Genomic DNA, 24440 nt, shown 5'->3' with positions numbered 1-24440 from the left:
TGTGGCTCAGTTGGTTAAGCGTCTGCCTTTGGCTAAGGTCATCAATGGGTGTCCTGGGGTCGAGCCCTGTATTGGGTTCCATGCGCAGTGGGGAGCCGGCTTCTCCCTCTGCCCCTCCCCCCACTTGTGCTCTCTCTCTCAAAAAATAAAATCTTTTTAAAAATGTACTAAATCTCTAAATGAAGAAAAAATTAAAATACAAATGCGTATTTTCAAGTCAACCACACAGCGTGATCCCCACTCTCAGTACTATCCATGAGGCATTCAGAAAAGTCTTTGCCAAGAGACTCAAGTATTAGAGCCCATAACTAACTGAAGATTCCTTCACTTGAAGATTCAAGGATATAAGGCGAGAGCTGCACTAAACACGGAGTATATATTTAAAGCCACTGAGTTCAAAGTTACTCTCAAGACCAAGTGTAAGAATTGCCTATTTAATCCAGCCTCACCCTAAAAACCGACTCATCACTGATCCACATACATGACCACACTCACTTTCGACTGTTCTCTGTTTTTCGAGTTAATATTCATCTTTGCTACAGAATGGATGGCATAAATACCAGCCCTATGAAAAAACTTTTATTCAAAAAGTTGTTTTCCATTAAATGATGAAAAAAACAAAAGTAAAAACTTCTGAAAATAGTGAAGGAAAAAAGCCCAAGGCAGAATATCCTTTGTTAAAGAGTCAGTACAAATTCTGCACCACCCGCCCCTGGTTCCGTCATGCTTCACGGCCGTCACCGTGCCAAGGAGGAAGTGCCACACAGTGATTTGCTTCCACCTCCACAATTTAAATCAGGGCAAAACACCAAAAGATATATCTTATTGAGAATTACCTATAAAATCTCAAATCACCATGGTTATACCTTGAGATACAAGTCTTGAAACATAACCATATATATTCAATTAGTTTCTACCTACCCCTGTCCTTGAGGAAAAAAAAATACAGTAATCAAAAATAGGTTATTTATAAATAATTTTAAAAGCAGAACTGGAGTCATGGTACTAGGTAAGAAAAAAAACTATGATGATTTTAAAACTGAGTCTTTGACAGATCATGAAATGTTAACAGAATACAAAAGCACTGAATCATATAAAAATACTATGTGAAATCCCCAAAATAAAACACAAAGGAGTATTTGTATGTGTTAAAATAATTTAATTCTCCCTGTACATTTCTGTCCATGTGAGCCAACAGAAGTCAAAAACGCATACTTTACAATATGTACCTGTTTTGAAACATTCAAGTCAATCCAGATGGCAAAGTAGAATTCAATCACTAATGAAATGTTTAAAAAATATATATTAAACAAAAAAATGTTTTTACAAGATAAAAAATAATCTTTCACAATGCAATAAATTGCAGATCACCGAAATTTTAACTCTTTAGATGACTTCAGTTCAGTTATTGGTTTCAAAATCTAGAGACAATCAAAAAGAAAAAAACATTGGCAGGATTTCTATCTGTTTTTACGTTTCTCTTTCTTGCTTCGACTACTTGTTACACTGTTTAAAGAACACGATGCAGGTGCTCTTGCATGACCTGTGGCTTTCAGATGGTCAAAAAGTTTATTCCGGGATGGAAATTCACTATGGCAGGTTGCACAGCTGATAAGAACATCACTCTGAAGAGGGGAAAAAATATATATATATATCAGTAAGAGCAAATGTTATTCCCTGAGAGCAATAATTTAGGTTTTCATGTTGAGATTTAGTATCAAATAATTCAAAATAAAATGTTTTAACAAAATTACCGCCACTTAGGCTCAAAAGAGTGAAAAGTTAAGTCCCATCAACCAAAAGCATCAATATTAAGAGTCCTGAGCCACTCCACAGTATGCACCGTGTGGACGAGAGTGCCGTTTCAGTTTGCAAAGTAACGGAAAACAGAGCAGTAGCTGTTCTGTTGGAGCTGGTATTCCCACTGTGCCTTTTACTTTAAAGAACAGGGACAGCAGCACAGATATAAATTCTACATTCATCAAGAAAAACTGTTGACAGATCCACACCTATTCAGTAGGTGCACAAGGGCTCACCAAAGATGGCTTTAGAATCAGAATTAAGAATTTAGAAGATATTGCTGAAACTAGGTCCATCCACTGAAAAATGTCAATAGATTTTGACCTACCACTGTCTGAGGTTCAGCAGGTACTTTGACAGATTTTTTCATGTCTTTGGCTTTCTTCCCTTTGGGTTTAGGAGCACTGGAAAATAAATTATAGAGTTCTTACAATCCAGTAATAATGTATCCCTTTTAATTGTTATTTTGCTCCCAAAAAGACTCAAGTGAAAGGCTAATTCATTAATTTTAATGGCCAATCTAATTAATTTTCACATCTCAAATGAATAGCTTTCCAGAGCAACTTTAAAGACCACAGTAGATGTTAAATGTGACACAAAAGCTAAGGCATTTACTTAAAACTGTTGAAACACAAGCTACAACACCTTACAGGATTGCACATGTCCCCGCCCTCCTTCCCCAGAGCTACAGGCCTACCCTAGGCCTCCATCATGGTGTTTCCCTCAGCTCCTAAACCCCTAAGGGTGCTGCCCTACCCCTTTGTCCCTGCTCCGATGCTAAATGCTGGCAACGCAGACACACACTTGACTCTGTTGTTTGAACTCCTTCTCGTGGTCCTAGACAGGGAGGCTACTCACTGTTCAGATTTTCCCTCAAGGAATAAGAAATTACTCTGTGCTCTAGAGAAGCAGAGGAGGCCAGAGACAAGACAGTAAGACATGGCAGGAAGGAGAGGACCAGGAATGCTCTCTCCGCTAAAAAAGACCTTCCTCTGGCCAGCCACTGTGACCCTATGGGGCACCACATTCCAGGCTCCTGCCAGCAGGAAGGCCCCGGGCTGTGGATGCAGATCTTGGTGACCTGCAGCGCAGGGCCCAACACAGGAGGACAGCCCTGAGCATAGACACATGGTCCCAGACGCTCCAGGCAAGTGGGGCGCGGCCTCATCAGGAGACTTGTTCTTGGATTCCTTGTTCAAGGATTACTGATCAAGGATAAAATAAGGACCTCAACAGGATAGAAACTGGGTCAAAATGACTTTTTGATTTGGGCCATGTTGCTGAAATGTCCATTAGCACCTTCCTCCGGCATCCTCTTCCCAACATGCCTTGTCTGTATTACGGTGGGACGTCTGTCTGGATAAATGTACATGTCACCGAAAGACCTGCTCTGCTTCATCAACCGTGGGAAAGATGTAATTTGAGATCCGAAAAGATATTCTTCCCACCAACAGTAATTAGAAAACGCCATCAACCTGACTTACTTCTTAGCTTCACTTTTTGGATCCTCACAGAGTTCGACAGTCTCAGTGACACTGATACTTTCTTGGGGACTCCCATCTAATTCTTTGGCACGGTCTTGATTTAAGTTGGTATCTTCTGATTCAACCTTTACTTCTTCTCCAGTTCCATTTTCATTGAAATTATCATCATACTTCTAGGTAATAAAACATGTATGCATTACAAAATAATTATAGTAACAACCCCAGCTTCTTAGGATACCAAGTAATTATACTAAACAATTATAATGTTGGGTACGCTCTGAATGAGGAAATCTTCAGGAAATAAAAAGAAAAAGCAAATAATTTAAAAACACGAATGCTCACTACAGAAACATTAAAGTAGGAAAAAAGTGGAAACAATCTATATGTTCGATAAGTGAACGGTTGGATTATGAAGGGAATTACGAAGCTCTTAAAAATCATGTTTGCAAAGACACTGATTCAATTCTGTGGAACAATACCTACAAATTATTAGCTAAAATATAAAAGAAAATTACACATAATGTCTGATTACAATCTAATTCAATACTAAGTAGTATCTATAGGCAGAATGAGGGGTGATATTTATAGTTCTCCATATTTTCCAACTGATCTGCAATGAGCACATACTACTTTTATAGTTAGGAGAAAAAAAAAAAAGAGTAAATAAGCATTACGAAAAAGGCAAAGCTTGGCCAACATACCTTCACTATGTGAAGAGTGTTTATTTTTGTTGGTTTGGGTTGGGGTAACATTTTGTCACATTTGCTTCCCCTTCCCTTCCTCCCTCTTCTCTGCACACACACCCCGCCCCCAAGCCCAGAAGAATAAAAATAAATTGCAGGCAGGTATCACGATGCTTGCTCCTACATCCCCACAATGCCCTTCGTACTCAAGAATTTAAAGTGTCGGCTCCATAATCCATATTCCCAACCCAGTAACAACCTCTCCTTGGGGGCCCTGAGAGGTGTGACAAATCAAGGACCCCATGCTGTGTGTCGTGGTCATGCCCCTTGAATCTCCTTTGTCCTAGAACCACCACAGCCCTACTTTTTGTCTTTCATGATTTTGACAATATGCCGGCTATTCTGTCCCACAGTTTGGCTTCCTCTGGTTGTCTCCTTATGATTAGATTCAGGCTACACTTAGGCTACAATTAGACCAAAATATCTACTAAGTACAAGATTTATTTTTTTGCAAGTAATTTTGTCTTTGGAATGTTTCTCATGGAGGGTGTTCAGAATACTGTGCTCAAAAGTGACTTGGACTCCTCCTTTCTGTCAGCCAGGGTCCTCTGTTTACATTCAATTGCAGTTTTCTGGGTTTCCTTTCTTATTTCTTATTAGGTCATGCAAATTTTTTTTCCTGCCCATACAGAAAACTCTCCCAGTCTGAAGTTTCCTGATTTTCTGTGTTTGCTGCCTGCTGCTCTTCAGTCAACTGGTTCACATCTCCACACTACCCTCCTTTCAAAAAGAACTGAGGAAACGTCAGGAAAAGTGCTACATAAAACTAGATCTGAAATGGGATTTTCTTCATGACAGAATCGGAAATCATCAACAAGAGGTATTACTATAAAGGAATACAGCTTTGGAGGGAAAAAATGGGTTAGTAAATGAAGCATTTTCATTGGTAAGAAAACACAAATATATTTATTACTGCAACTTATAAGACCTACGCTTCCTTACTCAGGATAGGCTTGGGTTAGGTATAAATCTCTCTTATCTTGTGTTTATTCTAGTGGTTCCAGCACACACAAACAAGAGAGGAAATGTTCTAAGCTAATGATTATAGAGTCTTTGGGTAGAAGACAGTATGAGTCATTTTATAAAGGAACACAGAACTTGCTATGTGGTTTTATAATTGAAGCAAAAGTTCCAAGTCACAAATTTTAACAGTGATAAATTCATGTGTCATGTATCATTTTTGGAACATGAGACAGATAAAAACTACTTTCAAATATATAACCATTTAAATAGATAAGCCAAATCTAAAGTTTTATGAAAAATCAGTAATGTGTTAACTAAATTTTCTTAAAAATATTTTCAGTTTTCAAAAAGAACTGTAATATTTAATACTTAATATAAGCTAATGTAATTAGATTATATTAAAATAGCGCAGAAATCAATTCCACTTCCTTTAGAACCACCAAATATCCTTAGTAAAATGGAGAAGCTCGTTGTATGTTTATACATCTATAGGATTGTTACGCATCTATAACAACAAAATAACTTCTTATTTAAAAATATTCTCTTTTCTTTAAAGATTTTATTTGACAGAGAGATCACAAGTAGGCAGAGAGAGAGAGAGAGAGAGAGGGAAGCAGGCTCCCTGCTGAGCAGAGAGCCCAATGTGGGGCTCAATCCCAGGACCGAGATTATGACCTGAGCTGAAGGCAGAGGCTTAACCACTGAGCCACCCAAGTGCCCCAATTTAAAAATATTCTTAAGAGAGATTGGATTTAGATGCCAGTGTGACATATTTAAACAACTTACATTTCTGAGTAATATTAAGAAACATTTTTTTCAAGAATCATAAGCATTACACATTTCTAATCAAATGTTCCTTTTGCAAAATTTCATTTATGTTGTTGGCAAAAAAACCCTAGATATACAATAATCAACCCTCAGATTTTCACATATTTCTGATTTTAACTCTTGTCTTAGAGATTTAAAAACCCAGTAATCATATGTGTCCAGATTTTTAATATGATCACTCAGTTAATTAGTATCAGGGAATTAATTCCACTTGCAATATTTGAAGACACACCGACAATAGTAATTAAGTAAATTAGCCACATACACATTAATGGAGGAAAGTGATGAAAAAAGAAAATGGTTTTCAACTTCCTTCAATCTATTTTATAATCAACTTAAAATATAGAGTGAAAATCCCTCTCTTTAATATGAACTATACTAAAACAACAAAAGCAGTCCAACTTTATGTTTGATATTAAATGTTAATAAAACTTTTTCAACATACCTGTGCTGGTTTCTGTTTCTTTTTTTTCTGTTTTTTAGAAAGCCTAAGAATAAATATAAATAAAAATGTCAAATATTTAACTGTGACTACTTACTAAGTGAAAAAAAAATACTAAAACACTACTGATAGAGAAGTAAAATTTTAAAAGTAGTTAACAGCATAAGGTCTTAAAAAGAAAATATTCACATTATTGTTAGAAAATTAGAACAGTGGTTCCATTGATGGTAATTAGCATATCAATTCCCTTGATATAAAACTGCTTTTAAAACAATCATAATATATTCTGTAAAATTATACTCGACATCATGTTTTTACCTGTTTCAATATTGCAAATTCCCTTACGTAGAAGAAAATGTGGAAAATATTAGCATAACAGAATAACTTCTTAGATAAAACAGCATTTAAATGCAATCTCATCTCTAATGTGATAAGTAAGTCTAGAAGCATTTTTAGAAGTACTTTTGTTTTGGTGCATCTTCTATTTCTTCCTCAGAATTGGCATTCAATGGATTTTCATCAGTTTGAGGTCCTGAAAAATTTTCTTCCTCCTCCTCCAGCTGTTGTTTTAACAAGGCAACCATTTCCCGATGCTTTTTTGATTTTTCATGATTCCTCATGCTGGAAGAACAATCGAACATTAGTCACCACAACAGGATTCACATGTGCCCAAGTGTGTGGCTGAATAAATGCAACCATGGTAAAATTTATTTTTCCCAATAAGGAAGCAAAATGTTGGGGATGCTACAAAGAGAAGCAGAAGAACCCTGTCAGGACCTCTCAGGCGGGAGGACACAGCCAGCCCATGCCTGAGCTCTTCTTCCCTCCATCCCAGCATCTTCCCTTCCCTCCATCCTTTTATCTACATATTTGCTTCCAACCTTTTTTTTTTTTTAAATTCTCTATTATCTTAAAATTCAAGTCTTCTCCACTGTTTCCTCTTTTTTTTTTTTTTTTTTCCCACTGTTTCCTCTTAATCACTGAGTATTAGCCTAAAGCATGCATGTTCCAGGCTGCACTGTGGGCTCTGGAAGATCCCGAGAATTTATAAGACAGCATTCCAACTTGAAGAGAAGACCATTGGTTTATGACGTGAGGGCCTCAGGTACCACAGTGGTTTACCCCCTTTTGCTTTTTTCAATAACTGTCTTTCGCCTTCTTAAGAGGGCTCTCCCTTCTCACTCCCACCATCCTAAATGTGAGTTCAGACACATCTACACCCCTTTGCCTAAAACTCTCTGAGCCATGCCTCTTTCAGGGCATCTGTGGGCCATGAAGTAACATTCCACAAAATAGGGTTGACAAGACAGAAGTACCAGAGCCAGTAGATGAACAAGAAAGTAGGAAACTTACATCCATACTATCAACTTTATTTCATCTGTTCAGACTTGGGTTTTCTAGCTTCACTTGCTACTTTTCCCTCCCACTAAAATTCTCCTTCATAACATGGTTTCTTAGAAAACAGGAACGTGGTGTGCCAGAAAATAAGTGCTCAAAAAAATGACTGGGACTTGTCAAAAGGACACAGGAGCCACCTTGAAAGAACTCTCACTAATCCTATCTGGAAAAGTTTGAGCATGAAAAGTACAGTAAGAAATCATAGAACACTGAAAAACTTCACAAATTCATACTGGTAATAGCTAGACAGAGGAGAGGCAGGGCTCTTACTGATGGCAGAAGGCCTACTGAGGACTAATAACGGAGAAGGAGCACGGGTTCCAGAAAAGCCCCGCTTTGGAACCATTATGTGACAAGTGGGATAAGCTAAAATCATCAATGAATGCCAAATCTAGGACACTGATGAGGAGCAGGGCACTTGTCTAACTTGAAAGTGTCTCCCCACAGATTAAATGGGCTATAAAGTAAAATCTGTTGCAATGGAAAAAAATACTAACTCTACAGTGGAAAAAGTAGAAGACGTCCTGGCTGGGTGATCAAAACTCTCACCACCAAGGAAGGGCAGACAGACGTCATATGCTTCCAGAACTGAAGGCCTGAGAGCAGCACCGCATGTTGACACAGTAGCCAGCCAGACACAGAATCCAATCATGAGGAGACCGACACTCAAGATGACAAGTACTCCAGGAAAAAAACATTCTGAAGGGCCTGTACTCCGGAGTAACAACGGCACAGACAAGGGAACTGATCCAGATTAAACAAGACCAAGTAAATGAACGCGTCCTCTGATCCTAGACCGGATCCTGCCCGGAGTAGAGGAGACACGGGACAGGATGCCAAGAGGATGTGCTGACGGACGTGGAATATAGGCGGTAGAGGAGATGAAAGGACCACAGCCAGGTTATAAGCCTCCTGAAGCTGACAGCTGTCCTGCAATCAATCATCTAACAGAATGGCTTTCTTCTTTAGGACTACATACAGAAGTAATTTAGATGTAGACAAGCATTATGTATGTAACCTACTCTCAAATTATTCAGGGAAAAATTGTGTGGAGCAGGGCAGGTGGGGGGACGGAGAAGGGGTGAACACAAATAGGGCAAAACATCAGCCACAGGTGAATCGGGTGCTTTATTCTTTCCTTGCAACTTCACTGTAAGTCTGACATTATTTTTAAATAAAAAAATCAATTTTAAATCTCCTTCACTGTTGCTTTTGTTTTCCCGTTTCTAACTCTTCTGCCCTTGCCACTTCTCTTACTACTTGACAGTTTTTCCCCTCGGGGTTCCACACCAACGCCTTTCATGCCTCCCACACCCCCACTTGCACTCTCCAGTCTCCCCTCTCCTTCCCTGCATGTGTTTTGTTTCTTTGTCCCTTACTGAGTCTACTTCTGTTTTCTGTCCTATTCTTTCTCCTCTCTTTGTAAATACTTAAATACTTCTTTCTTCCTCGTTTCCAAAGGGCAAAGTCCCTCTGCTTCAGCAAATGTAATTCAGACAGGACACATTTAAAGTTCCTAGGCTGAAACGGGACACTGGCCTGCATGGGACTGTGACAGCTGGAAGGGAGTCTGCCACCAACAACAGAGACTCGCTTTGGTCTAGCCTCCTCGTCTGTGACTGTGCCTTCGTCACGACAAGCAGTGACATGGAGATGCGTCCATGTTTTAAGCAGCAGCTCTCACGTAGGACTGCCGCTGCGGATGAGAATCAGTGCAGTGTGCTTAACCACTGGCACAAATCCTACATCCGCTTCTGGGGAAAAGAAATCCCCCAAGAGAACACAGAGGAGGGCTGGTGACCCCCTGCTAGGAGCACTTTCCTTTTAGGACTTTCAGTGTTCTGGTTCACCTCCAAAAAAAGGGGCGTTCAAAGATCTTAAACTTACGCCTTTTCTGTCTTGAAAGATTTGTCGCACGCTGGGCAGTAAAGGCCGTCGTACAGCTCAGCATCATCAGCTTCATCACTGTCTCTACCTACGAGAAGGAAGCCGACAGTAAGAACCCTACAGTAAGAACCCAAATCTGAAATGTGTTAGCAAATTACATGTCGTTAGTAACAAACGAATTTCGCACACAAGGTATAAACTGTATTTCCTTACAAAAACCAAATAAGGTTACCAGGGTTTGAGCTGACCTTTCAAAAGCAGTCCTGAATTATAAAGGTAGGCTTCCAAATCACCACTTTACCTTTCCAGTTCTTCTCCTAAGTCTACTGAGAAGACTCAAAGTCTCTCAAAGTTCTCAGTGTGAGCTAAGTCCAGAAAATCAGATGCCACTTTGACAGTTCTACCACAAAGCAGTTTTTTCAACAAATTTTTCAGTTGACCCCTTGAGCAAGATTCGATGCAAACACATTTGTAACTGTAATCTACTCTTAAATGCTTAAATAAACGTAGCCTGAAACACTCCATCATTATTTGACAGGGTGGTCATAAAAGAGCCTATTATATATAAACTTTAACATGTCTTTACACCCTTGTTTTTTTAATAAGCTTGGGACTTTGTTACAATGAAATAATTACTATCAATATAGTCCACAAAATCTAAACAACTAAAATGTTGAACTGAAAATCCTTGTAAAATCCCATCTGTCTTCTTAAGAAATAAACAGGTAAACTGACTGCCACAGAGATCAATAAAAGGGATCATGCAATGAGATCAATAAGGATCCCAAGGTATCTCTTCTACAGTCTACATTTTGGTTCTTTGTGATATTAACATAATTTCGAAAGACACTTTCTCACTGAAATCACAAATGATCAAAACTCATTCTACCTAGTATTAATGTTTAATAAATGGCATTAGTGTGCAATTACCTATACCCTTTTATTATATATAAACAATTCATCAAATAGTTAATAAAAATGTTAGCTTTGAAGTCAAAATCTGGATCTAAAAATGGTCAGATGGCAGGTCGATATGCCAAAGCTTCTCAGAGTCGTATTTTCCTCTTCAGTAAAAGGAAATTCATTCTATGAGCAAAATACAAATTTACGGGGTATTGTGTGAGGGTAAAGCAAGCTCTTTCCTGAATGTGAAAGCACTTCATAAATTTTACATAAAACTCTAATTATGCCACCTCACGTTTCCAGAATACATTATAATTTTCAAGACTTTCACACATACTACTTCTAAAAATTTCATTTCATAATCATTTGGAGTAAATAAAAGTCCACCATTCTATCATTCACCAACTAGTCTACAACAACACATTTATAGATAAGGTGAACTGATCCTTCCACATTATTCCTCACGCAACAGCTAGAGACTACGCGAAAGGTCAGGTTATCCTCCACAATGCCTATCCCTCGCGTGTTCAGGTAGTCACAGGCCTTGTGCTCTCACAAGAGACGCACAGAAAGGACACTTCCCAGCACAGTGGGAGAAAACTCTCAGAAATGAGAGGAAGAATTTATATACACCACACAGACTCCTGTACAATATCGGCTTTTCTGGAAAGAGCTATAAAAACTTGACCTCCTGGGCTTCATCACAGGCTTTTAAGTAACCAGCAGTCAATATACCCACCGGCCAACTTATTTATGCAGCCAGAAGCCCAGACTGTTTAAAGCACACTCAGAAAAGAGGTTATTAATCAAATAAACTTATTTCTTATTCCGATCATCTAGGGTTTAGTCAACATCAATGGACTACCTTTGCTTGGCCTATACAATATTATTTTTCATTTTAATTGTCTGCCACATTTCAAAACCAGAAGACGTCCCATAAAAATCCAGATTTCCAGCTCTGCTTAGAAGGCAAACGGACAGGAACATCCTGGCAACACGGTGCTGGCAGCAGTGGAGGGAGCGAGGGAGCGCAGGAGTCCCCAGGATGCAGCCACGTCCCTGCCCCGCCGCGCCACCCCTGCCTGCCACCTGCAAGCATCCTGAGTGCATGACATCTGAGCACAGCACTCCCTTTCTCAAGTTTCCCAATGAAGGTAGTTACCATCATGCCCATCTTTGGGATCAGATTCCTCCATCTCATCTTCATCTGATCCATCTCCAAACTCCTTCTCGTAGCGCGCCTCCATCTCCTTGAGCTCCTTCTCCAGGTCAGCCACGGTCATCCAGCTCTGTTCTTTGTACTGCTCGGCCAGTCTAGACACACAGCACAGCCCCACTGACGCTGGTCCTGCTTACCCCACAGGCCTCCAGCCCATGCCCTGGAGAGCTGCTCTCCCTGCACTGTCAGGGCTGAATTCAAGTGGGGGCGAGTGGCTTATCTGTTATGTGGGTGGTTTTAACCCCCCTATTAGACAACAGGTTTTGAAATCTAGACCTCCTAGCAAGTTATTAAAAAGTCTTGAGATGTTTTTAAGTCCCAAGTGGCAAGTAGAGTGCTAATTTTCCAAAAATGAAGGGTGGGGCGAGTAGAATTTAGAAGAAGTGAATCATCTTTAAAAGAATGCTACAGTGCTCTGGACACAATGCTTTTACACTAACTTCGAGTGACAAAGCTTTAAAGGCATAAAAATGAACCAAATGAACCAAAGCCCTAGAGTGTGCCATCAAAGAGGCGGGACCACGAGGTGGGGCACAATGGGCACACTGCATGGCATCTCGGGCCGAAGCCCACCTCTGCCACTTCCCAGCTCTGGGATCTCGGGCCTGCCTGCCTGGCTTCCTCAAAAGGATGAGGAGAAAAGCCGGAACTTACTTCGCAGAACTGCTAGGATAAAAGTGCTTGGAACCGGGCTTCATCCAGAGGAGGAGATCAATGGGCAGTCATTATTATTATGTCTCAGAAGAGTCTGGAAAGGATCTCAAGTATTGGGGGCCTCTGAAGGCAAACATGCGGCGCAAGGGTGGCTGATGAAGCCAGGACACAGGGGGTGCCCCCCCCATAAGGCCCGGTCCCAGGGCCCCACACCTCTTCAGAGCCAGGGGCCCAGCCACGCCTCCCGTACTTGGCCTGCTTCAGCTTCTGCTGCCGCCTCATCTCCTCCGCCTTCCTGGCCTTCTCGGCGTTCTGCTCCTCCACGAGCTTCCGGTGCGCCTGCACTCTCCTGTCTCTCTTGCGGATGAACGCGACCAGCTGGCGCACAAGCTCGTTCTTCTCCTTCCTCGCTTTGTCGCGAATCTTTTTGTTTTCTTTTTCCATGGCTCGTTTCTCCCAGCGGTTTGAAGCTTGTCGCGTATCATATTCTTCCTTCCATGCAAAGTTCTTCTGAGTGCAGAAACTCTGCCAATAGGCATAGAAAGGATGGACGACCTAGAGACCAAGAAAACAAGTAACATGCTGAGGTTTAAGATTCTTTTTCTCCAGCAAGGCAGCAAATTATCAGTGACGCAACACATCTCTTTTTTCACACACATCACATCACTACTACTCAATGGAAAAGACAGTCCTTCAGGGCTTTGCAGAATAAATCACCCTTGAGAACAAACTGAGTGAGGTGCTGAATGGGATGGGACCTGCTCAATAAACAGGAAACGTAAAGGAGGACACTCCGAGGGCGCCACAAGCCCCTCCAGGAAGGGAGACAGGGGCAGAGTTAGTTACAGTGTGGGACCAAGAACCAGGGTCCACTCTTCTCAAATAAAGAAATGGGGAGAAAACACACTGGTAAATGCTAATTATAAAATGTCAATGCAATTTTCTTTTACCGTATCATAGTCACTCTGGGAGTCTCCAAAAGTGGGGAAATCCTCCATCTCCTCTTCTAACACAGATTCTAGCTCCTCCTTCGCAATCATCTCAAAAACATTACGATAAACTGTATAAAAGCCCTAAAACACAGCAGCAGGAAAACAAATTCTTAATACTTTTATACTCCGATCACAGAATACAATTTTAAAACGTACATGAAAAACTTTAATGTTAAAGAATTACAGGCCCAAGCTCTGTCATGACAGTACATGCAGGTTTCTGAAAATAGCAGTTTTCTTATGCCGACAGTTTAAATACAAAGGCAGTATTTTTTCAGTTTTCAAAATGAACACTGCTTTCACCTATAATTACATGATTTCTCTTTGTGTTTGAAAGTCTCGTGCTTGACAGGAAATTAAGAGTGAGTTCATTTACCTTCTCATCATCTCCATAACCAGAGTAACAGGTCACAGTGAAGTAGTGAAGCAAATCTAAACTGTCGTCCTGATATTCCCCATCAAGCCCACCTTTAAGGAGAGCCTCTCTATGATTATCATACCTAAACAAACAAATTAGCGTCATCAGTGATTGCTGAATAAACGAGAATTCAGAAGGACTCCTGAATCTGAAACAGCCAAAATATTATTAGACATTTTAATATGTCCAACCCACACTCAAAATTTTTTTAAATATCAACATGAAAAGACTTGATAATCCTTCACAGAGCTGATTAAAACTATGACTGCAACTTCAAGGATGAGGCAGGCACTGTACACTACTTGCCCACATGAACAGAGGAACTTAACAAGCCAGGGAATTTCCATGACTCCCCCCCCCCAGAAAGGTAGCTGCATTTCTACGGGTAAGAAATATTACTAAATTGATCAGCACGGGACATAATCTGCTCCACAGACTAAGATTATATATTTGTGATCAGATTTACCAACAAAGACCAAAACTGGTCTTCCTAGGTTTATAGAAACAATCTATAAGTTTCACATACACACAATTACTCCCTGTAATAACTCTGTAAGGTCAGTTCTTACCCCAAAGATGTAATGGGAAACTGACTCTCAGCGATACTAAATAATTTATCCACAATCACAAACCCGGTAAGCAGCAGCGCTAGAATTCCAAACCAGGCCTCCTGCACTAGAAGGACCATACTCCTAGTAACTGTGCAGTCTGCCCTGTAGGCAACACGAGAGTCAACAGCAGGGCCTTCACACGAAAGGACAAGAGAGCCCTTCGAACAGGAAGGCCCCCTGAGATCTGGAGAAGGGCACAGAGCCAAGGGCGGCAGGAAAGAATTTCAAAGTTCCTAAAGGAAAGCAAAAACATTCCTAAGTCCAGATCTCCAAATTTTTCAGGAGAAAAATGTAGGATTCTCTCTCTGATTTTCACCTAAAGGACAATTTTTAGAAAAAAAATTTTTTTTTTTACAGCCTTTCTTGCTTGAGAGCCTGCCATGTTTTACGCTGTTTGACACACACAAGACTAGAGCAGCAGCCCTGCACACTCACCTGCTCTTTGTAACAGCAGGCTCTTGCACAGACATGTCAGGGCTTAAAACCTACTCCTTGGTAGCAAAAAGTTCATCAAGAATCTGAAAACTCGGGGTGCCCAGGTGGCTCAGTGGGTCCTGGGATCAAGCCCCGCATCAGGCTCTCTGCTCAGCAGGGAGCCTGCTTCCCCCCCCCTCTCTGCCTGCTTCTCTGCCTACCTGTGATCTCTCTTAGTCAAATAAATAAATAAAATCTTCAAAAAAAATCTGAGAACTTAAATTTAAACATAGAAATTTTTGTCTGGGGGTGACTAGGTGGCTTACTCCTTTAAGCATCTGCCCTTGGCTCAGGTCATGATACCAGGGTTCCAGAATCAAGCCCCTCATTGGGCTCTCTGCTCAGTGGGGAGTTGGCTTCTTGCTTTGCCCCTTCCCCTGCTCATGCTCTCTCTAATAAATAAAATCTTTTTTTAAAAAAGAATTTTTTTGTCTGAAAATGCTATTAAATTATCAGGTCATCATACCTAAAAGTATCTGTCATAGACATAGAAGCTTAACTCCATTTCTTCATATAAAGTAGTTCTTGGGGAAATCCTGCAATTCTAGCTCTGAAACACTGTTTTAAGGGTAAGTCAGCATTCCTAACACCAATAAACTTGTCCTACACCAAAGAGATCCTGTTTAATAAGAAGTTACTTCCCAAGGGTCAAGGTTCAATCTATCTAATATTGCCAAGCTTTAGTCTACCTCCTCTAAAATGAAATAATTGGAGTAGTCACCTCTAAGCTTCCTTCCAACTCTAATACTGCATTTTCTATAATGAATAGGGGACAGATGCCTCAGAACACACCGAAACATTTGACAAACATCCACTTTTTAAAGTCTTCTATTGATAATTCTTCCCGACAAAATACACTAAGATAGGAGGGGCAGCGTGATGCTCACCATGCTCTTTCCTGAGGGTCACTCAACACGTCATACGCTGCTTGGATTAATTTAAATTGTTCAGCTGCTTCTGCGGCATTATCCAGATTTTTATCTGTTAAGATAAAGTTCCAGATAGTCATCAAACAAGTAGAGGACAGAATCTAAAAGGGACCTCTTCCGTCACAAATGCCATAAATAGATGAGTTCGCAAAACAAAGAAAAAAGGAAAAAGCAAAGAGGTCCTAGTGAGAGTTGATAATAAGGATATGCGAGAAGTATCTACTTGAGAAGAAACTGTATGCTTTCCCCTAAGCCTTGGTGCGTCACTGAGCACTCAGTCTGGGTATCCACAAACGGAAAACCCTGAGTAGCACACATTTTATTTTTTGAAAAAGCAAAATATATATATGTAAAATCAGTCATGGAAGGAGTGTTATTATTTAGTACGGTCTTTATGTTTTTTCTTTCTTATCAACACAGACCCCACAATCTTGTAAAGCTTTAAAAATATATACTAATTATTTTTCTCTTAACTATGAATTCAGAGAGCATCGGGCAGCTTCCAAGATGGCCCCCAAGGCTCTCCACCTCCTGGCATTCACACCCTGTAGAGCCTCCTCACAGGTCACCAGGGTTGGTCTGTGTGGCCAACAGCAAGGCAGCAAAAATGGTGATGGCATGCTAAGTTACTTCTGAGATTAGTTTATAGAAGGCTGCAGTTTCCACCTCGGGCTCTTGCTCTCTTGGATTGCCCTGGGAGTAACCAGCTGCCACAGCAAGACACTCGGGTGGCCCACGTGGAGAATGGAGGCCTCTGGCCCACAGCCAACAAGGAAATAAGGCCTGATACAATGGGAGGGAGATTGAAAAGCGGGTTTTCCCAATGAGGATACCACCTCACGAGAAACCCTGAGCCAAAACCACCCAGCTAAGCCATCCCCACACTCTGTCCTCAGAAACTGAGTCCATATAACGGATGTTTGCTGTGTTTATTGTTTTCAGGCCTAAGCGTTTGGTAATTTGTTGCATAGCAATAGATAATATACTCAGTAAGTGAAATATTTTCGGACCACTCTGGAGCATACCAAAATTCTATAAGCTACAACTCAATACTTGCCCTCTAAGACGCCAGAGGAAAAATAGGCCAGAAACATACTTCCTAGGAATAACTTCGCAGCCTTAGAACAAGACCCTCGAGGGCATCCTGCCTCCTCTTTCTAGGTACCATCACGCGGGATGTCCAGTCCTTCAGGGAATTTTCTGCTCAACCACTATCACGGACAATACTTTCTCAAGTGCAGCCATTGGCCGTAGCCCCTCTTTGCTGAGATGCTTTCACAGAAAAAGCTTTCGATATTATTTTAGAATCATGGTAACTCTAACTTGAAAGGAAAAAAAGTCCACCCCCGCAGCCTAGCTGTAAGTGGCAAGCGATCTAATGCCGGTTTAAATCCCCTTCCACAGTGCAGCCACTCTGAAGACGGCCAATGGTTATCTCCGAGTCGTCCTTCTCCCGGGACTAAATACTCCCATTTCTCATGGCACGGCGTAATCCTCTACTTCAAATACAGCCAAAGACAGGCACCAATAATCAAGGAGCCAACCATTCACAGTCTCCCTATCCCTCCCTACCACCCGCCCCACCCCACCCGCCAAAGGCCGCCCTGGACAGTAAGTGAGGGCCCACCCGAGAGATGCTGGGGAGAACTGCTACACGGTGGCTCACCTGCCTGTCTCTGCACCACAACATGGGGCAGCAAGAAACTTTTAGCTCTGAGGCTTAATCACTTATACTCGGTGCAAGCACTCAAGCCTTGGGATCAGGATAATGGAGCAGGTCTTTGAGGGCTTCGTCAAGAGTTGGAGCTACCAAGACGGGTGTCCCCTGGATTTCTTGCTAAGTATGAAAAACAAAACTATTCACTTTAGTTACTGTCGCCACCTTCCTGTCACATGCAGCTCTGAACACAGCCAGATACGCCATCAAGGTGAGAGTCATGATTTCTGTATCTTTCACGATTCAAAAATACTCATGATTTCTACATCTTCATCAAACCATTCATAAACTTTCTGTCATAAACAAAACAGCACAGTCCCAATTAAAGCAGAATGGCAGAAAACGCCAGCAAATAAATCTTCCCACATAAAACAAAAAAGGTGACTGGGGGAGGTATGTGGGTGGTTCTTCTTCACCTTTTAATCAGTTCTGTACTTCGTTGTCCTGTTTCTTCCCACACCCTTCCTTTCTCCCCCAAAGAAGTTTGGAGAAAGCTCAAGCTTTGAAACATAGAAAGTCCATCAATGTACCAGCTGAAAATAAGATCTCGCCTCTTACTAACACGTCTTTCTGATTTTTTTCAGTCTGTCATATGGCTTATTTCACTTAAATATACCTGAACTGGCTGACTATAATGTTAAACTGAGATCTAAGCACATAAATGCAGTAAGTTAAAAAGCAATAATAAAGGAAAAGCCCACATTTATTATCAGCCACACCCAAAGGCTGCAGGTACTGCAAAGCCAGTCATCAAAGTTTAAGAGGCATTCTCACACTACTCTCTGTGCTTTTCTCTCCATTCACTCACACACTCTTCTACTCCCTCCCAAACTTTTTTACACTACCTTCTGGAAAATTCCATGGACTGAGCCTTTTAAGTCCTGCCTCGACTGAAACCAGGCTCCCTGAGAACACCGCTTCCCTTCAGGACTTCCTTTTTGGGCTCCCTCAGTCACAGCCCTCAGGATCCCACAGCTGGCATCCTCCTGGCTGCTGGTCCTTTCCTCATCCCCAAGGGCACACTAGCATTCCATCCAGATTCAAACCACTGGCCAACCCCACCTTCTTCCCCTTCTCACTGTCCACATATCACTCAACCACTCCCCCTTAACTTACTGAGAATTCCAGCCCTTGGCTCAGAGTTTCCATTCCTGGGTCCTATGTTCACCATGGGTGACTTCAGTGTACTCTGACCTCCCGGTCGCCCTCCTCCCAATCTTGCCTGCTCTAATCTGCTCTCTCCATACCTGACAAACACAACCTACCTTTTCCCCTGCTTCCCACTGCCCTTAGGTTAAAATCAATCTACCTCGTCCAGTTGACCCCAACCTCCAAGACCTGGCTGCTGCTCACCTGGCCATAGCCCCCTCTTTGCCCTTCCTGTACTCTGCCATGCTTTGTCTGGCCTTCCTCCCCCTGTACTCCCTGCTTTCTGGTTTTCAGTCTCCCCTTAGAGGTCACTTCTTCAGGGATACACATCTGTCCCACCCACACAGAAACCCAGTCCAGGTCAGGCACATGTGCTCATAAGCCTTCAGACCACCCTGTACTTGCCTTCAGACCACCGTTCTCTCGCCAGACTGAAACTGCCTGTTTCCCTGGGACTCCCTGATGACTCTACCTGCCTGCAGAGCAAGGACCATTCCTGCCTCATTCACACAGTAAAGTGCTCCGGGCAGTGATCAAATAAAAGCCTTCCCCTCAAGAGGAGTGATCTCACTAGGAAATAACATTGACCCTACTGAAAACTATTTTCAGTTGCTCAATTTAAAACAAAACAAAACAAAAAACAAAGAAATACCTTTAACAATGAAAAATGAACAGCCTTTTTTCTTGAAGTACAAATTATTCTTTGAAGCAAAGCCCAAATGTTAACCTCAGAAACACCTAACACAGGACCTTACACAGAGATTGAACATTTGCTGACTGACAGACTTAAATTAACAAGTCAGCACAGCAAAATATATCAAAATCATGTATCACCTGGAAAGTATGTATCCCTTAAATGTATAGGCATGTTCAAACAAAAGATATTTAGGATGTTATGATTATGATGACATTCAGAGAAAACACTTCATTTCTAACCGGTTTTGTTTCAAAATAGTGAACCGATGTTTTAGTAACTTTTGCCTACTTCTTCCTTCCTTCTTTGCACTGATTTCCAGTTAATCACCAAATCTGATAATTTCTCCTTCACAGCATCTCTTCTACCAGGCCTTGCCCTTCCCTCCCACTAACCCCCAGCCTGGTGTGAGCCCTTCCTTGCCATAGTGGACATTACCTGACTTCTGTCCCCGTCCCTCTTCAATGCACTCAGCCACCCTCACAGTACCGCCTCAAGACATCTTAATAAAACCAGCTTTAACCCTCTCTTATTGGAAAAACAAATTTCACAGTCCTTAGCCTAACATTCAAGACCCTTTATGATCTAATCTTAAAACTACACTCAAAAACATATTCATATTATCATCAAAATTATATATGCATTTGGTCACAAGCATTAATCCTCTTCCTCACACTTTTCCAGCCAGAAGAGTCAAGAAATTCCTAACTTCATTCTAATTCCTAACTCAATTTCTGATGTTTACCTTACTTCTTCCTTTCCTATATATATATATATGTGTATATATATATATATACACATATATATATATATATATTCGTTTAGTTCCTCTGTTGGTAATCGTTACCATTTTAAGTAACAAACCCATACCTTTATTTCTTGTTCCACCAACTACAGACATTACCTTTTGACTTTGGGTCCTAGGCCCTTCCTTCAGCTCTTCTCTCAAACCATGTTTTCAGATTTCCAATAAATACTGCCATCAGTCAAACTGTCCCCTAGACCACCTTTTGTCCACCATGATGCTCTTCCCTCCACTCTTCAGGTCACTTTTCCCAATTCCATTTCCCTAAGATCTAGCTAAAAATCTAGGATCCTCTGCCAAGGAGAAACCTCACTGCTTCTCATGACATAGTGAGAACTCCCCTCCCCTGGCTTCCTGGGGCATTTATTACTTGTTCTGTTAATCCAACTACCAATTATGTATGTTGTGCTATTTTGTTTGCGCTTGTATTTAACTTTTCATGGTTTACAGCATGTTTTCCAAGGGATGTCTTAGCATTTCAGAATCTTACTATGGACTTGCACATACTGGAGATTCTATAAACACCCTTATTGATTAGTGCTAATATGTAAACCTCTTACAAACTCAAAAAGCTGATATTCAACCACAGCCTTAGTTTCCCAGTCTGAAAGATCAGATTACTTCACAGAAGTCACACAGGCCTGAACTATGACCAAATCAAACATTCAAAGGAAGCATACTCCTAAGTATACATACAAACTTCACTAGGGAAGACACCCAATTAAAACTCTCCATCTGCAAAACATCTGAAGTGGAGTACAGGGTCCGTATTTCAACAGCTTACTGGGAAAGGGGGGGGAGCACAGCTATTTAAGACAATTTACTAGCTTCTTTGTCTTAATTTCAATAAGGGGCCATAAATTACACTGGAGTAGTTGGGATTCCGTGATGAAGTTAAGGGTAGCTGAGCGGCAGAAACTCAAGCAAGGGCCAAACTCGAGAGCCCAGGTCTCCCGCTCCGACTCCGGCTCCCGTCTGCTTAGGGGTGGGAGGAGACGCTGAAGTCGCTAGAATGTGTCCTCCCCATCAAGTGCCACTGCGGGTAGCGCCGGGGTTGGTGGGTGGGCCGGGGAAACGTCTGGGAAGGGACGGGCCGCCCGGGGCTCTAAGGGAAGCCTGGGGTGAGCGATGCGTCCTCCGACGGGCGGGGAGGAAGCCCGGCGGGAAGAGCACTGCGCAGGGGCACCTGGCCGGGGACCCGAACGGGGTTCCCAGGGCGAGGCGAATCACAGGGCGGGCGGGTTGAGACTGGCCAGGGTCCCGGAGTTATTCCGGGAAGAGGGGGGCGAAGGGTGGCGGGGGCCCGGCTTTTGCAAGGGCTGCGACGGTTGCGGAGTAGTTACCCGGGTGCCATTTCAGGGCCAGCTTCCGATAGGCCTTCTTGAGCTCCTCCTCGCTGGCGTCGCGTCGCACCCCCAGCGCTTCGTAGTGACACTTCATCGCCCGGCCGGGCAAGGGGCTGGGGCCGGGGCCCGGGGCGGGGCCGGGGCCCGGGCCCGGGCCGAAGGGGTGGCGGCGGCGCTGCTGGTCCTCTTCGGCAGCGGGAGTCCGGCGCCCACACCGGGCCAGCCAGCGAGCGCGGCGGCGGCGGCAGCGGCGCGGGGTGGCGGAAGCGCGCGGCGGCGATAGGCGGCGCGGGCTGCGGCACGCGGGCGCGCGGAGTGGGCGGTGCCGGAGGCCGCGGCTTCGCATGGGCTGGGGGAGGGCTCGGTTCCGGGAAAAGCTGCGCGGGAGGGAGGCGGGGCCTCGGTGGGTAGGAGGCGGGACCGCGGCGGAATGGAGGCGGGGCCTCGGTGGGTGGGAGGCGGGGCCGCGGCGGGATGAAGGCAGGGCCCCGACAGGTGGGAGGCGGGGCCACGGCGGGCGTCATTGTGAGGGGCACAGTAGCCGGTCTGTGTAAGGAGCACTAACTGGGCTGGCCACCGGATGGCTGATAGGAGTCTGATACAAGGTTCCGGAAAGCATCTTGTCTTCTGAAGACGATTTCTCAGTGGACCCCCGTTTTTCCGGGTGAGGCGACTCAGGCTCGAAGTAGTCGAGTGTTTTGCTCAGGCCTCCCCAACTGATCAATGGCAGGATTCAGGTGAACCAAATGCAGGATTTAACTTCAATTCTCTTCAGCTGCCACTTATCGAGATCTCTAATACTGCTCATTCTGACTAATAGGCAATGAAGTAACAGTAAATATGATGCCTTAAAGTGGAAAATTTGAGAGACCATCAACACATTTAAAAATAACATACCAAATGTTTTACCACCAGTATGAATAAAATTGTGTTGACCCATCCACTAACACTTTCTCGCTTCTAAGCCTGCATTTCCTAGATTGTTAAGAATGCTGTTAGGGGATAGTATTTAACCAGTTTTTGTTGACCGAACCGACACATTATTACTACAGCATGGGAGATCCGTACAACTGTTCCAATTTGATAAGGTGCCAAAATAGTATCCTAGGTGTCCTTAAAATACATTGGTTTAATAGACACACCAATATATTTCACTGTAATGTGGAATGTTTACATATGTCAGTTGTTAGGTGTAGGTTTTGTCAACCATGTGTAAAGAGAAGGGTTGGCTCTATTGCTAACATCTTACTGTACAAGGTGGTTCCTTGCTTCCCTAATACCATGCCCACTGCACAATCAAAACCAACCCCAAACCTCATCAAGTTTCTCCACACACCACTGTTCAACTCGTACTCGAAATTTACACACCTGCCTCTTTTTCAGAGAAGGAAGATACTATACACCATCTTAGTTTGTAAATTGACAATAGATAGTGACTGATAGTTTGAATAAAGGTGAAAATGGAACCTTGCCCCATTTGAGAATGGGGTTAGGGGTAGGGGGATAAAAAGTGACAGACAATAGAATTTTTCTTCCTCCAACTGCATCTGGTTTTGCTTACAACCCGAGTCACTTGCATTTTTCCTCCTGAGAGAGGAGGAAATTGTTTCTGCCTGTAACAGTTAAAGAAATATAGAAACAATTACACTGGATATAAATTTCAGTTTAAAGGATTATCTTTATTGAACAAGTTGACTTCTCAATGAACATGAGTTGGAAAAAAAGGAATTCTCATTCAAATGAGGTACACATATAAATGATCATGAAAGGGAAGTAATTTGGGACAGGAAAATATGTAGAAACTGATCATCAAAATTGTTAAAGCAATGCCACTAAAACTCTACGACACACACCTCAGAAAATCTTAAAAAGTCTGGGTCTTCATTCAAACAACTTGTTGAGCCAGTCTATTTTATAACCTATAATTAACTTCTTGGGATGTGGGTGTTTAAATACAAATCCTGAATACAGCTTCTTTTCATCCCAGGCTGTATTCAATTGCTTAAATAAATAAGCTTGTTCTCCCCTTGCACTTAACCAAAATTGGCCTTCACTAGCTATGCACAAGTATTTAAAGTGAACCTCTGAACCGAATTACCTGCTTAGTATAGATTTCAAGATAAGTAGCCTAATTTAGACTATTTCAAAATAAAGTGGCTTAATTTTACATTCAAGACCTTTCTTTGAAATTAAGAAAAAATGAAATATAATGGAAAATTGATTGTTCTGCCTACAGATTCAAAATAAACAAAATTAAAATACAAGTGAGGAACTAGGAAAGATACCTAGAGTAATCCTGCCATAGAAGAGTTCTTACAAATTAGTAAAAGATAACTACCACACAAAAACAAGATTAGTCACAAAAGAAAAACCAGTATCTACCCATAAAAGGGTATTCTTTTTTTAACCTACCAAACTGACAAAAGTTATTTCACTATACAAGGGTACAAGTAAATAAATGAACACTGACTTCTGGTGAAGTACAGTATTTAGGGGGGCATTTTTTTTTTTTAAGATTTTACTTATTTATCAGAGAGAGAGAGGGAGAGAGAGCAAGCACATGCAGACAGAATGGCAGGCGGAGGCAGAGGGAGAAGCAGGCTCCCTGCAGAGCAAGGAGCCCGATATGGGACTCGATCCCAGGACACTGGGATCATGACCTGAGCCGAAGGCAGCTGCTTAACCAACTGAGCCACCCAGGCGTCCCAGGGGGGCATCTTTTCACTCGAGTTCCACTTACAGGAAACCACAAGGTGGTACAAAATAATTTATGTCAAGAAATGTTTGGCATAAGCATCCATACCTGAAATACTGTAATATCCCATAAGGGACAGATAGTACAGTATAGCAGAGTAGAATACTATGCAATTATTAGTCACGTATAATAAAGACATGGGGAAGTGATTAATAGGATATAAAAATAAGTGGGTCACAGAACACCACACACATGATATACATATGTGCACATCTCACAGTCTCTTCAG

At 42.2% G+C, this 24440-nt stretch overlaps 1 protein-coding gene across 1 annotated transcript; it reads right to left on the bottom strand.

Moving 5' to 3' along the window:
• Positions 1 to 1138: 1138 nt before the first annotated feature.
• DNAJC21 (DnaJ heat shock protein family (Hsp40) member C21) lies at positions 1139 to 21693 on the bottom strand. Its single transcript, XM_032851307.1, has 12 exons — positions 21454 to 21693; positions 15704 to 15797; positions 13690 to 13813; positions 13272 to 13394; positions 12572 to 12876; positions 11611 to 11762; positions 9546 to 9633; positions 6723 to 6881; positions 6264 to 6306; positions 3285 to 3457; positions 2129 to 2204; positions 1139 to 1625 (listed from the first exon to the last, which is right to left on the bottom strand). Exons 1-12 carry the CDS (start codon positions 21548 to 21550, stop codon positions 1461 to 1463), a joined length of 1599 nt encoding a protein of 532 aa, XP_032707198.1. The 5' UTR covers positions 21551 to 21693; the 3' UTR covers positions 1139 to 1460.
• Positions 21694 to 24440: the final 2747 nt, after the last annotated feature.

Source organism: Lontra canadensis, unplaced genomic scaffold (genome assembly GCF_010015895.1).
Source record: "Lontra canadensis isolate GAN:19392208 unplaced genomic scaffold, GSC_riverotter_1.0 scaffold5, whole genome shotgun sequence".
Taxonomy (NCBI): Eukaryota; Metazoa; Chordata; class Mammalia; order Carnivora; family Mustelidae; genus Lontra; species Lontra canadensis.
This window is presented reverse-complemented; position numbering and strand designations above follow the sequence as displayed.

Bases quoted from the DNA above. Each gene is read 5' to 3' on its own strand.
- DNAJC21 (XM_032851307.1), bottom strand. From the start codon at position 21,550: ATGAAGTGTCACTACGAAGCGCTGGGGGTGCGACGCGACGCCAGCGAG. The intron at 6,882-9,545 runs GTAAGTTTAAGA...TTGTTCTTCCAG, and splicing joins TCTTTCAAGACAGAAAAGGC to CATGAGGAATCATGAAAAAT. The intron at 1,626-2,128 runs GTAGGTCAAAAT...TCCCCTCTTCAG, and splicing joins CTGCTGAACCTCAGACAGTG to AGTGATGTTCTTATCAGCTG.